A 13,583-nucleotide genomic window follows, 5' to 3' on the forward strand; every position below is an offset into this window, starting at 1 on the left:
TTTTGCATATGGAGAAAATACATGCCATTTCCACTCACTGCACTGTCACAATCAATGTTGCTGCAAACCATTGACATATCCCAGACTGTGATCTTAAAAGAAATCTACTTTACATGTGGCAATATGTTGTATGTTGAAAATAATTCATTGTGTGTGTGTGTGTGTGTGTGTGTTTTCATCTCAAAACATAGTGGCATCATGGCAAAAAAAAGGCATTTAAAAATTCTGAAAATTAATGAATATTTGATGTTTATGATTGGGACTGATGTTGGCTAAAAATATTATCTCAATGAAAGTAGAAAATCGTATATTTTATTATTGATAGTGCTGCAGAAAAGGACTTACCTTCTCTCCTAAAAAAGGACAATCTAGACACATGCAGTATAAGTTAAATAACATTTTAATGTTTATTTACATATAATATTGCAATTTACAGCTGATAGTGTATGCTGATACCTTATAAACAGAACTGCATTTGGGTTTATTTTGTGCATTCACATACAGTATCAAATGGATATTGCAGTTGCATTTGTTTTTCTTTTTTTATAGAGCACCTGTCATACATCACGCAGCCCAAAGTGCTTCACAGAGCAAGGTTAAAACAGCACAGACAAACTGACATTATTGTGTATGAATACACCATTACAGAAAGATCAATATGTTTTCTGGGGGAAAATGTCAATACTGATCAGGGAAAAATCTCATTATTCTAAGGCTATGAAAAGCCAGAGTTTTTTTGCATACACAAGTGCTTCTGATCAACGTACTCAGGTAGTTTTGTGACAACATGAAATTGTCAATCATAGCATACACACAAAATTATTTGCTGTATACACTGTACATAATTTGACACATGATGATAAACAGATGTATAAATAGATATAAACATGGACCTTTAAAAAGTGTCGCTCTACTATTCTAAATGAAAAATCCCTTCGTTTTTTATAAAGTCCTTGAATATCGCTCACATTACTGGACTTTTTTGTCTTTGTCAGCCACCACCTCTGAAAGGTCCTCGGGTCGCATGGCTTTCACTTTGGTCTCCATCTCAGTGACCCTCTGCTTCATCCTCGTCTGGCTGGAGGTGAACTCCGCCATCAGCTGGGCGTATTTGACCTGCATGGATTCGAGGTTGTTCTGCAGTTTCTCGATCTTCTCGTCCAGGTCTTTGGGGTCCGCTCCGGCGTTGGCGACCGCCTCATCGATCAGGTTGTCTTTCATCAAGATGGCTTTCCCCTTCTCCTCCAGAGCTTTTTTGGCTTCTGGGTACTCAGTGAGAGCCTCCATCAAGTCGTCTTTGGACAGGGCAAAGAGATCCGAGTAGCCTACGCTTCTGATATTGGCTGTTCTCCTGTTTCCTGCTTTACTGCCCTTGATACCCAAAATACTGATTTCCCCAAAGTATGCGCCATCGCTGAGCACTACGAACTGAGTGACTCCATCATCGGCCACCACAGCTAGCTTCCCCTCCTTGATGATGTACATCTCCCTACCAATATCCCCCTTCTTACAGATGTAATCTCCAGGACTGAACACTTGTGGCTGCAGCTTGAGCACCAACTCAATCAGCAGACCGGCTTCGCAATCCTGGAAAATTCGAACTTTTTTCAGCGTGTCCAAATGGACGTTGATGGCGATCTCAGCCTTGAGTTTGTCTGGGAGGTTCTTCAAAACTTCTTTCTCATCGCAGGTCTTCTTCTCAGTCCACAGGTAGTCAAACCACTTGATGACCCTGGCCTCCAGGTCTTTGGTGACTTTTCGGAACTGCATGTACTGCTTTATGGAGTCGATCTTGGCCTGGAACTCAGCACGAGAGGCGTTCATGTTGGAGATCATGGCACCGACGTTACCGACAATACTAGCAAAGATCAGCACACCGGTAAGGAAGTCGGCAATGACAAAGAGGTATTCGACATCCTTAACTGGCGGAGGGGTCTCTCCAATAGTGGTGAGGGTCAGTGTGGACCAGTACAGGGAGTAGATGTACTTTCTGCTCAAGCGTCCATACTCAGGGTGGCTGATATTGGGATATACCCATGTGTCAGAGCCAAAACCAATAGTTTTCGAAATGGCAAAGAACAGACAAGCATTCCAGTGGATAATAATGAGGATATAAAGTACGAGATTGCTGATACGAAACATGTTCGGGAAGCTGGTTCTGGTTTCAGTCCGCTCAAAGAACTCAAAAAGCCTTGAGATTTTGCAAAGACGGTTCATCCTGAACTCTGGGTTGTTAAATCCGAATTTCAGAAACAGCAGATCAGTGGGTATCATTGAAATCATGTCGTATTTGAACTGAGATGTTGTTCTGTATTTGGCTATCAGTTTTCCCTTATCTTTGACCAGCAGGCCTTGTTCCAGGTAACCTGAAGAAAAAACACAAAATTAGTAGCCAATTCCAAAACTGCAATGGATACAGATTATTCTATATACACTTTAAACAACCTCGAAACCACTGACAGTTGACGTTAAAATCTTAAAGCACTTACTTCAAGTCCGTTTTAAAAATTTTATTTATTTTAACTAATTTTTGGGAAATTTTCTTTTTCTTCTTTTTTTTGGCATTTTTTGCATTACGCATTCCCATATTTTGAGAGAAATCAAGCCCATATGGTCAGGTTTCAGAAGGTTTGTAAAATAATGATTAGACCAATCTGTGCTAACAAAATATCAGCTAACAGCAAGTCTGCCATTGTCGTTGTTGTTTCCAGCATATACTCATTACACAAAACAATGGACATGCACGAATTGAGGAGATTACTTAGTTGTTTCTCAAACTCAACGCAGTTTTGAAAAATCTGCGCCTTAGAAGGCGATTTTTTTTGTGGGTGAGAGGCCGAAATGCAGAGTAAAATATTCTTTAGTAATATCTGTGCACTTGTATAAAGGGTCTTTGTGTTGTGACTGATCAGTGTGTGCATATTTTTGGTCTTGAAACATTTTCAAGGATCCGACCTGTTCTCGATCTGACGAAAGAGTCTGCGTAGTAGATGATGTCTGAGGTGTAGTCCAAGACTATCCAGAGCTTTGTATACGAGTCCTGGAGTTCATTAAAACAGGCTCTAGATGACAAGGAAAATGCGATTTAGTTTTTGTGAAAGTCCACTGATTGAAAAGTCCACTGAAATGTTGAAGCACGTTAAATGAACGTACCTTGTTACGATTATCATCAGGTTATAAAATACTGGGCCTGCGATGACGGTCAGCCATTTGTAGTACTGGTCTGTGGCTGGATCCATAATCCAGATTTCCTTCCTAAAAACAACTCAACATTACTTGATGTAACTTGAGAAGATTTTGTTTTTTATACATATATACATTTAGTTAGTGTGAAAGACAGATGTGTGTTCTCTACGTAGTAAGAAAATTTGGAAAATTAACAGCGAAGTGTTCTGAAATCATTAAATCATAAACCTGTATATATGAAAACAATGAACCTGTTCAATTTACAGCAATATTTTATAATAAAAACTTGATTTTAAAGTAAGAATATGCTAAAATGATTATATTTTCTTTGTAGAATTTACATATTACTGTAGTTTAAACACAAAATAACTAATACAATACTACAATACGAAAAAATTACAACATGTCGGTGTTAAAATAAGGTTGTTTTTTTTACATAAAGAAACCATATTACATTTTACAAATTCATATGTCATGCTTTACAGATAAATATGTAGGCTTCCATCACCATTCACACGAGGTGAATGGTGATGGAAGAACGGCTACAGTAAATTTTACTGTTTAAAAATGTAATTACAGCAGTTTTACAGCTGAATTATAACAGTTTTAAATTGTAAAATTCAGGGTTTTTGTGTACATCTTCACTATTTTTTTTTTACAAAATTATTTGTGCAACCACAGCTGCACAACAGCTTTTTATTTTTTCAGTGTATAATTAAATGTCCCACTCTTAACAAACATGCTGTATCTAACGGTGTACTTACGGTGGCTCCTCTTTCTTTTTGTCATCTTTCTTGTCATCCTTCTTATCATCTTTCTTCTCGTCTTTCTTTTCATCCTTTTTCTCGTCCTTTTTCTCCTCCTCCTTCTTGTCCCCGTCTTTCTTCTCGTCTTTTTTCTCCTCCTCTTTTTTCTCATCTTTTTTAATCTCCTCCTTTTTGTCCTCTTTTTTGCTACGGATCACATGTTAACTTTTTAAACAGTGGTGACGGAGGACGGAGGTGGTCTATGAGGAGCTGCGGGGGGGGATACCAGACTACAAGGAGGGGGTCTAGTGGAGGTGTCTCTCAGTTCTGGATTAAAACAGGAGATCTGGTGCAGGTCATGCATGTGTCCACGTGTCCAGCAGATGGCAACGTAGCACAGGTATGTTTCCATGTCTTCTTCTTAATTTGCCACTTTAAAACTACTGTTAGTTAAATATCTGAGTATGCATGAAGTTTTAATATCTAAATATTCCCCTGAAGGTTAAATCAGAACCCACATCATGACTTGCAGCAAAAAATCTCTCACGCAGGCAAAAAGACGAAGGTTTTATCTATCTAATGCAGGAGAAAACGAAAATGGTGTTTCAAGAACTTCTCTATGCTATTTACTGCAGAATATACCACATAATCTACACGGTACAAAACATCGATGACTATTTTTTTTCAACTATTACTACATCCAATTTTACTCTACTTTCTGACACAGATATGCAAACACTTACTCGTCTGTGTTGTTGCAGTTATTCATGTTGTAAGCAGCTAGCGGCCACTTACTGGCAAGACTTTGGAAAGAAGTAAAAGACAAGATTTTTGCACAGGAAACCCTCAAAGTGTCAAACATTTAAGATCTTTGTCTTAAAAACAGTGAAGTGAACACATTTTCCATTAGGGGTTAAAAATAATAGGGGTTAAGAATAGATATTTGTGCCAAACTTATATGATATTTTCAAATTGTCAATAAAATTCAATTGCGAGATGATTGCGTTTCCATTGAGTTATGTTCTGCGACTTCTCGTCTCACGAAGTATGGCGATGGATGTTAAAAACATTAGCAGGTTTATTTTTATTGCAGCCACCACACTGGACGTCATTATTTCCAATAGAAGGCGACGTAGGCGTGTTAATGCGAGCGATAATGGAAAGACGAGCCCCTTATACGAGGCAGCAGCCAAGTATGAGAGATTTCACAGAGGAATTGTGGATTCAAAACTTCGAGATGATCCGCTCAACTTTTGAAGAGTTATGCGATGCAATAACAGCTCTTATAGCTCCTGCTGCATCGTGAGACGGACAGTTCCTGCTGACAAGCACATAGCCATAGCATCATGTGACCTATAAAAGCCAAAAAAGTGTTTCCATTGCAGTTTTGTGAAATATGGCTTTTTGAATTGCGTGAAATTCCACCTCATGTGAGAGTACAACCTTTTTTGCAATAAATGGGAGTTTTTTTTGTAATTGAAGTGTTTCCATTAGTCATAGTTTATATTCCCAATTTCAATTTGCACAATTTGAGGGTTAATGGAAACCTGCTTCGAAAAAGTTTGTGTAGTAGTCAACGGTTCTCTGCAGCTCCGAATCTCTCCCGCCGTCCAGTCGCTCAGATTTATGTCACGTTACTGAAGCTAAATCTTCTGTTTCACTCTGGCTTTAGCTTCATTTTCTCGCTCCATTCAGTCCAGTTTGACTCGTCAGAGATTTGAGGAATGATCGTTTCTCTTGTAACGTAGATTAATTGTCCTCTTTGGTGGGTATAAAGAAACCATAGTCACAGATCCCTGAAAATTCACTAACCGTTGCCCAGTACTTACTTTCTCTTTCGTATTGTGTCGTGGCCCACGGACTGGGCATTACTGTCTCGGCTGGAGATGTCTTTGAGCTCGGGGCCTCTGAAGCGGTCGAGGAAAGAGTCTTGCCTCTCTGTCTCGGGGCTCACTCTGTGAGACGCCCAGTTCCACAGCATGAAGAAGAAGTAAGAGAGCCTGGAAGGTTAGCGGGAGGCAAAACCGAACAAGGTGACACCCGTCTAGTCTAGGAGTGTAACAGGCTCTGTGGACACCAGTGGTGGAGAGAGTATTCAGAGATTATAGTTTAGTAAAATTGGTAAAATAATATAAAAATACCCGATTGCAGGTAGATGTCCTTCATTTGGAGTATTACTTATAAGATTGTAAATACTGATGTTACGATGTTTAAATAGCTGCTCGAGGGGTTGATAGTCTATCTATGTTATATTTAGGTAGTTTAGTTCAGTGGTTCTCAACCAAAGGGTCAGGGAGGTGCAACACACTTTCAGTCCAGACTCGTCTAATGCCGATGCATTGTCAGTATGAAAGCATGAAAATATGACGCTGCAGGCTCCCTCCTTGCGTCACTCTTGGACGTTTGGAGATGGCGTGTCAAGTTACGCTCTGTACATGCATTGTGTCAGTTCAAAATAAACTACTGCTTTCACGGGAAATGTACATTTTCCGCAGGTTAAATGCATTAAATCTCTTCAACATTTATTTTATTTTTAGGTTTACTTCTTTATGTTTATGCAGGAAAGCAGACGGTTTAGGTTTATGTTGAGCAAGTACCGATTTTGACAAGTTGAGACCAGAGTTGTCCTCAGATGGTCACAATACGTCTGAGGGGTCAGCTGAGATGATTCATGTGAGAGGGAATTTAAAAAAACAAAACAAAACTGATGTCTGTATTTCTTTTCATTTTTTGCACCTCGCTTTTGCAGTGAAATATTGTAAATGTTGCCTTTTTTGGCCCTCAGAAAGCAGATGTTATTTCAAAGCAGTCTAAGTTCCTATAAGTGCTTATAAATGTCTTATAATCAAAGATTATTACGATAATTATAATAATTGATGATAATTATTAAAACACATCGTTTTATTAACACATAATAATGGTAGCAGGCATCTTATTAGGGTCCTATTGTCTATTAACTAATGCTTATTATCTGAGGTGGGACCAAGTCGCGGTTTTGCATTTCATAAGTAAGTCTTTGAACTTTAGTCCCAAATCCTAAACTTTGTGTTTTGAGCCCTAAATAAGTTTTACAATATACTGGTAAAATATTCCAATTCATTCACAAAAAATTATAACACTTTTAGAAATGTTCATGTATTTGTTAAAACATGTCTTTTCAGCGTTGTTGTGTCCCCATGTCTAAGTTTTGACCTGCATGTTTTTGCATATTGAAATTAGTTTTAGTTTTTGGTATCATTTTGGCACTCAGTAACGTAACGTTCGTCCTTCACTTTTCTCTCCTGCAGCTTCTTTTTAAAGCAAAAGGCTCAAGTCCGAGTGAAGTCATCAGTCATTGATTTTTAGGTCCAAGTCGAGTTGTGAGTCTTTTTTTATTTTTTTCAAGTTCAGTCTAAAGTCTCCAAATTTGAGTCCAGGTCATGTGACACCAGCACACAGTTTATTACAAGGACCTTAATATAATGCAGTATCTATTTATATACAGAGAAGTAGAAGTATAAAGCAGAATAAAGTGGAAATACTCCACCAAAGTACATCAAAATTGTACCAAAGTACTTGAGTAAATGAACTTCCCACCACTGGTATATACTTTAAAGAACTTTAAATGATTACTGCAGAAGTTTACCTGGCCATGGCCCCAGCACCTCTGAATGAGTGTCTGTGTGAGTCTGAGGACAGCGCCGTCTCAGAGTTGTCTTCACAAAGAGACTGAGCCCTGCAAGACAGCATGTAGGGAAAAGTTACAGTGACATGCTGAAGATCAACTTCCATGTGACTAATTTTTAAAAAAAAATGTGTTTCCTGCTGTCATAAGCACTTAGACAATGATGCAGAAGATGCTGATGTGGTAGAAAAGTAGTAAGAAGTTTCCAAAATCCTGACTTAAAAGCTGCACACTGAATTTTTGAGCATTATTTTGATTTTAGGAACTGCATATCAGACCTGCTGTCCCCATTTTCAATGACAGCGAGCTCGTCGTCGCTGTTGGTGGACAGCCGCTGTCTGCTTGAAAAGCACTTTTCGCTGCCGATGTTTGCCATGTTGTCGTGTCTGGCTCTGCTGGCCTGGAGACAAAAACACACACACACTTTCAGACGGCAACTTTAAAGATCACATTTGAGCAGCCGGACACCATTCCCCTCACGAGCGGCGTGTTGTTGATGTGTTTACAGAGGGTTTGTCAGGGAGTAGCGCCTAAAAATACGTCCTCATTATGTCATTAACACTAAACAGGATCAGTGGTGCCCTCTCTCTCTGTGAACTATCAGCTGGTTTTTAAAATAACTAAGCTATGGCTTACAGGTAGACTGTAGATGCTATGTTGGGTTGTGTATACAGCGGGTTAAGTCTATTAGGGCACCACTTAAAGAGCAGGTCCAAATGTACGTGCCGACTCTTTAAGTTCTCGGCACAGTCTGGAGAGAGCCAGGGCGGCCATATGCATATGACAGGGCTCCTACAGTCATGAAAAACCTGGAAAAGTCATGGAATTTGCAAATAGCAATTTTCAGGCCTGAAGAAGTTTTGGAAAACTAAATATACCCTTAAAGTTTTGAAAAAGTCATGGGATTTTGTTTCAGAAACCTATAATAACACATAATGTATTCAAAGACTGTCAGAAATTTGAAAATCTCTGCACAGTTTCTGGCAGTGATAAATGTAAAGAAATTAAAAAAAATAAAAATAAAAATTTAAAATTGTAGATGTTTGGAAGGGATGTTTTCTTTACAAATCACTTGAACAGAATTTTGAGAGGAAAAAAAGCAATTTTTAAAATTTAATTTAATTTAATTTAAATACAAAACACATTTATTTAAAGTATACATATTTATTAATTTAAATATTCAAAATTAAATATAAGTCCCTCCCCAGTGCTTAAAAAGTATTTTACATGGCCTCCCCTTAACCCTTAATATATATTTTAAAAAGGCTATTATATAGCAATTAAAAGGGAACCAATAAGGAGTATCCATGGTCATTTCAGTGTATGATCTTTAAAATGTATTTTTTCTCTCTTTAAAGTCATAAAAATGTATTGTTAAGTATGTGTGTGAATCCTGCCAGGAACTCAAAAAATTCAAAAAAGTCTCATTTTTAGATGCAGTGCAGATGGATTTTATATGGATTGGATTTTATATAAATGTGCATAAAGTACTAAAATTCATCCGGATATTACAAAAAAGTTGTATGATTTATTCCCATTTTGGGCCAGAAGTTGAGGCCAGGATGCAGGCTGGAAAATACTAATGCTAATAATGCTAATATCCCATTTTTCCCTGTAGATTTTTAAAACAATATACCCAATTACAAGTCTTTAGACGTGATGTGCTTTTTGCTTCAAACAGCACTTTGGTAAATAGTGACTCACTGATCTCTCGGGAACACCACCAGTTGTAACACGTGTGCACATGTAGCTTAGTGCTAATTCCAGGGAGTTAACCAACCCCCACGAAATTAAATCACACGCGGCAGAATCACCCAGAAGCCGAGCGCTTGAAGGGTGACGAAAGGTAAAGCCAACGCCGTGTCTGTACACCAAACGTGAGTTGCGTAATCATCCCTGAGCCACGCAGCACTTTTACTGAACCTGAGAATGTATTTATTATAGTGAGGGGGTTGGAGAGTTTAGGTTTTTAGAAATCAGTGTCATTTATATCACTTTTCCTGGAGGATAATGATGCAATTGTTAGTGCATAGCACCTCCTGCATTGTGCTGAATATATCTGCCTTTTGAATTTTTAAAATAATACTTAAATTCATTTTTTTAAAAAACACTTACAGCGATATTCTTTTATTATAGTGAACATTTTACAGCATAGCACAGTCCTGTTTCACAGGTAAAATACAAATTAAGAAAATATACAATGTTGGAACTGATATTCTGAATATGATGTTACAGTGTATTTATCAGTACATTTATTTTATTATTTACACTATATTTATTCCGCATAGACACACAGTTAAAATCTGACAAGTTGACTTTACTTAAAATAATCTTGGATTGCCTTGAAAAAGGAAAAGTACTATTAACCTGAGTTTTAGTTTACTTCTATTTTGGTATATTTACTTTAAAATTTACTTAATTTTGTGAAGTTAATGCAACTTAAAAATGACAAGTGAAATTTCCTTGTTCTTTCCAAGTTTTACCAACTTCAGTAAACCAAGTTAGTCTGACTTAACTTGATCGTGAGAAAGAGGATTTTTCCACTGATGAAGTTAGGAGATCTGCCACTTTTGTTTTGTTAAAATGTTTAAGAAAATACAAATATGACTGACTAGTTTGCAGCTGTCAGATGTATCGCTCAGTAAATTTGACTTACTGAAGTTGCTAAAACTTTGAAAGATTGATTTAATTAAACCTGTCATTTTTAAGTTGCAACATCTTCATAAAATGAAGTACACGTGACTAAATCTACGTAAAATTAACAATATAGATATAAAGCAGAATATACATAGTTTACTTAAGTTGTTAAAACTCTGAAAGATTGATTTAATTAAACTCGTCATTTTTAAGTTGCAGCATCTTCACAAAATTAAGCTAATATAACTAAATTTTACATGAACTTAACCATTATATATAGAGTTAACATAAATTAAGACTAACAGTTAAATTTACTGACATTTTTCAAAGCAAAAAGTTTCCTCAATTTGAAAAAAAAGAAGTAAAATCCAGTTGTCATTTGTTACAGTGTAAATCAAAACATTATTGGGCGCATATTTATAAAGTTTATCAATTAAATGTCAGCATCAGACAATTCAGTGCCTAATTTGGCTTGAAAATGCGCTGTAAAAAATAACTATTTGTGTTAACTTTAAAAAGATGGTGTCTGGGCTGCCTTAAATGTTTTATTTGATTAAATTTGCCAAGAATCAATATAAAATAAACTAACCTTGTCTTCTTAAATTCAGTCAACTTGAAATTTTAAGGCAGCCTCAACGCTAACTTTTTTAATTTAAAACAAACTTTTTTTTTCAGTGTACTTGCAAACCAAATCCTGCTTTTTATTATCTGATGCTGACATTTTCTTCACCTAAACTTAATTTATATGGGCCTAATGATGCTTTAATTTAGTGACATCATTTTAAATTGTTTAACTGTGTGTCTCTGCACAATAAAAGGCCCTTAAAAGTCAAAACCAATGTTTACATGATTATCGTCCGTGGGGATTAGCTGCTCTGCTGCACCCAGGTGTCAAGACTCACTAAGAGGCTTTTAGTAAGGGACTGTACTCTACTTATCAGAGTAGGGGGGTGGCTAAGGTTCACAGTTTCTGGCTGTGATAAATGGTGCGATATTGGACTTTTAAAGGAAAAATGAATTTAAAACCCACTTGCAGGTTTTGTGGTCATGATGGTATTTAGAATAAAAACAAAATATAGTCATATAAAGTTGAGTCTCCCTCCTTTAACCCAAATCAAATAACACCACTCCTACTGCAGTGCATAAAATGTATTTGCAGTGCCTCCCCCTGTTTTACACTACCCTTTCCCCTTTTATAAATAACAGTCCCTAAATTTGTGTTAATTAAAACACTCGCCTTGACTTATACACTTGTAATTCAAGAACTCAGTATCGCACAAACAGTTAATTTTAACAGACTTCTTAATCTACAAATACATAAACACATATTAATAAAGCTTTTAGGGCTGCACTCTTAAAGTAATACTCTTTTTATTGAATACATGGCTTCTCCTGAAGTCTAATCTATTGTTTTCTTTATTTACAAAGTGCCCAGCCCACACAGGTTTACAGTACACCACAGGTACAGCTGCAGTGGTCATTACATAACTATTACAGGTTATTTTAAAGCTCCAAATTAAATATTGTGCATTATATCCAAAGCTTGGCAAATAAAAAAAATCTGCTGCAAAAAATGCTACCTACCTGAAGAACAACTTCAGTTTTTCACAATCATCCAGCAAAAAAAAAAAAAATCAAGATAAACAGATGTAATTGATTTTACTAAAAGGCAAACCCTTTGTCCTCCTAAACAGGACAGTAAAAAAAAAAAGCTACAAATAATTAGTCAATGATTTACACTGCATTGATTCATCTTGATGTGCTTTGTCTCCATGTTTCATGATTGTCTCTGTTAAGTGTTCTTTCTGTATTTTACCTTTACTGAAACTTTAAATTTCTGGACATTTTTAACATGTTTTTTAGAAAGCTGGGGGAAAAAATAAAAAGAAAAAAATTATATAAAGCTGTGAAAGCCCACAAGTCTACATTTTTGGACAAGTTGCAAAAAAGCTGCAAAAATGATTAAATAAATAATAAAATAATGAATTAAATTTTAAAAAAGCCAATAAATTAAGAAATTAATTAATTAATACAATTTTAAAAAGGGAAACAAATAAATAAAGCCTTGAAAGTCAGGAACTCTACTTTTTTAACATGTTTTGACAAGTTGCAAAAAAGCTGCAAAAAATAAATAATGAAATTAAAAAAATATAAATTGCCTTGGCAGCCTGCAACTCTACGTTTTTTTTTTAACAATTTGCACAAAAAAATAAAATTAAAAAATAAAAAAAGATTAACGCCTTGACAGCTTTAGTGGGAATTACTCAGAGCATCTTGGACAGCCTGTTGCTGATACAGACTGCAAAACAGCAAGTCAGTGCAAACAAACTGACAGATGATGTAGATTTTCTTTAGCATATAAAATGATTTTCTTATATTATCAGGTGTGAAAGTGTGGTGAAGTCTCTGCCGGCGGGTTGGATAACTCACCTGTCTGAAGCCGTTTCACACTGACTTTTGTATTCCGACCGAACAAGTAATTCCTCCCTGATCGCTTCTGTGTAATCCCATCTTCAAAACACGGATGTAAAAATATAATTTTCCAGTGAAATATATTCCCGATGCGTGTTTTCCGTCACCAAAACTGTGCGCGCCGGCTCTCCATGTTTGGCAGCAGCGGCTCTGCTCTGCTGGCTGAGCTCACAGCTCCCAGATCAGGCGAGGGGAGGAGACCTGTCCATCATGTCCACCACTGTCCTCCGCTGTCCAACATCACTCACAGCTACACGGAGACAATAGCCTGCATTTAAAACTAAAGACAGGATACATGAGAAATGTTACAGATCTGATTTTAACTGTAGAAATGTAACATATGTTTAAAACAAAGTGCTGAATTAACACGCTCAAATTTAACCCATGCAGCTCTGTGCACGTGTGCAGTTTAAAGCTACAGTGTATCAGCCAGTGGTGGAGAGTAACTAAGTACATTTACTCAAGTACTGTACTCAAATACAATTTTGAGGTAATTTATTTGAGTGTTTTTATCTTATTGTGTACTTTTTTGTTGTCTTTTTATTTTTTTTTAATTCTTTTTATTTATTTATTTATTTTATTGTGTCTTTTTACTTTACTACATTTATTCAAAAAACTTTAGTAACTTTGCAAATGCATAAACTAATAGTGTATTATTATAGATTAAACTAACCAGCACACACACACACACACACACACACACAGATAGATAGATAGATAGATAGATAGATAGATAGGTAGATAGATAGGTAGATGGGCTATTCCACAGAGTATTTTTATACAGCTGTATTGCTATTGAGTACTTGAGTATTTGTTTACTTTATGCTACTTTATACTTCTATTCCTCTAAATTTGGGAGGGATAGATAGATAGATAGA

The 13,583-nt window shown here is 36.4% G+C and overlaps 1 protein-coding gene across 4 annotated transcripts; it reads right to left on the reverse strand.

The window, feature by feature from the left end:
* Positions 1-583: 583 nt before the first annotated feature.
* On the reverse strand, positions 584-13,583 carry cnga3a (cyclic nucleotide gated channel subunit alpha 3a). 4 transcript variants are annotated; one of them, XM_088078061.1, is made up of 9 exons: positions 12,664-13,583; positions 7,875-7,996; positions 7,558-7,647; positions 5,762-5,932; positions 4,676-4,735; positions 3,951-4,139; positions 3,154-3,255; positions 2,956-3,062; positions 584-2,366 (listed from the first exon to the last, which is right to left on the reverse strand). In XM_088078061.1, the coding sequence occupies exons 2-9, from the start codon at positions 7,970-7,972 to the stop codon at positions 970-972; spliced, it is 2,214 nt and encodes a 737-aa protein (XP_087934187.1). In that variant the 5' UTR covers positions 7,973-7,996; positions 12,664-13,583; the 3' UTR covers positions 584-969. The 4 variants fall into 4 exon arrangements, with proteins under 4 accessions (XP_087934187.1, XP_087934188.1, XP_087934189.1 ...); XM_088078062.1 differs by having other exon boundaries at positions 5,762-5,887; positions 12,664-13,582; XM_088078063.1 differs by lacking the exons at positions 3,951-4,139; positions 4,676-4,735 and having other exon boundaries at positions 12,664-13,581.

This window comes from Plectropomus leopardus, chromosome 5 (genome assembly GCF_026936395.1).
Source record: "Plectropomus leopardus strain MGB_pleo_1.0 chromosome 5, ASM2693639v1, whole genome shotgun sequence".
NCBI lineage: Eukaryota > Metazoa > Chordata > Actinopteri > Perciformes > Serranidae > Plectropomus > Plectropomus leopardus.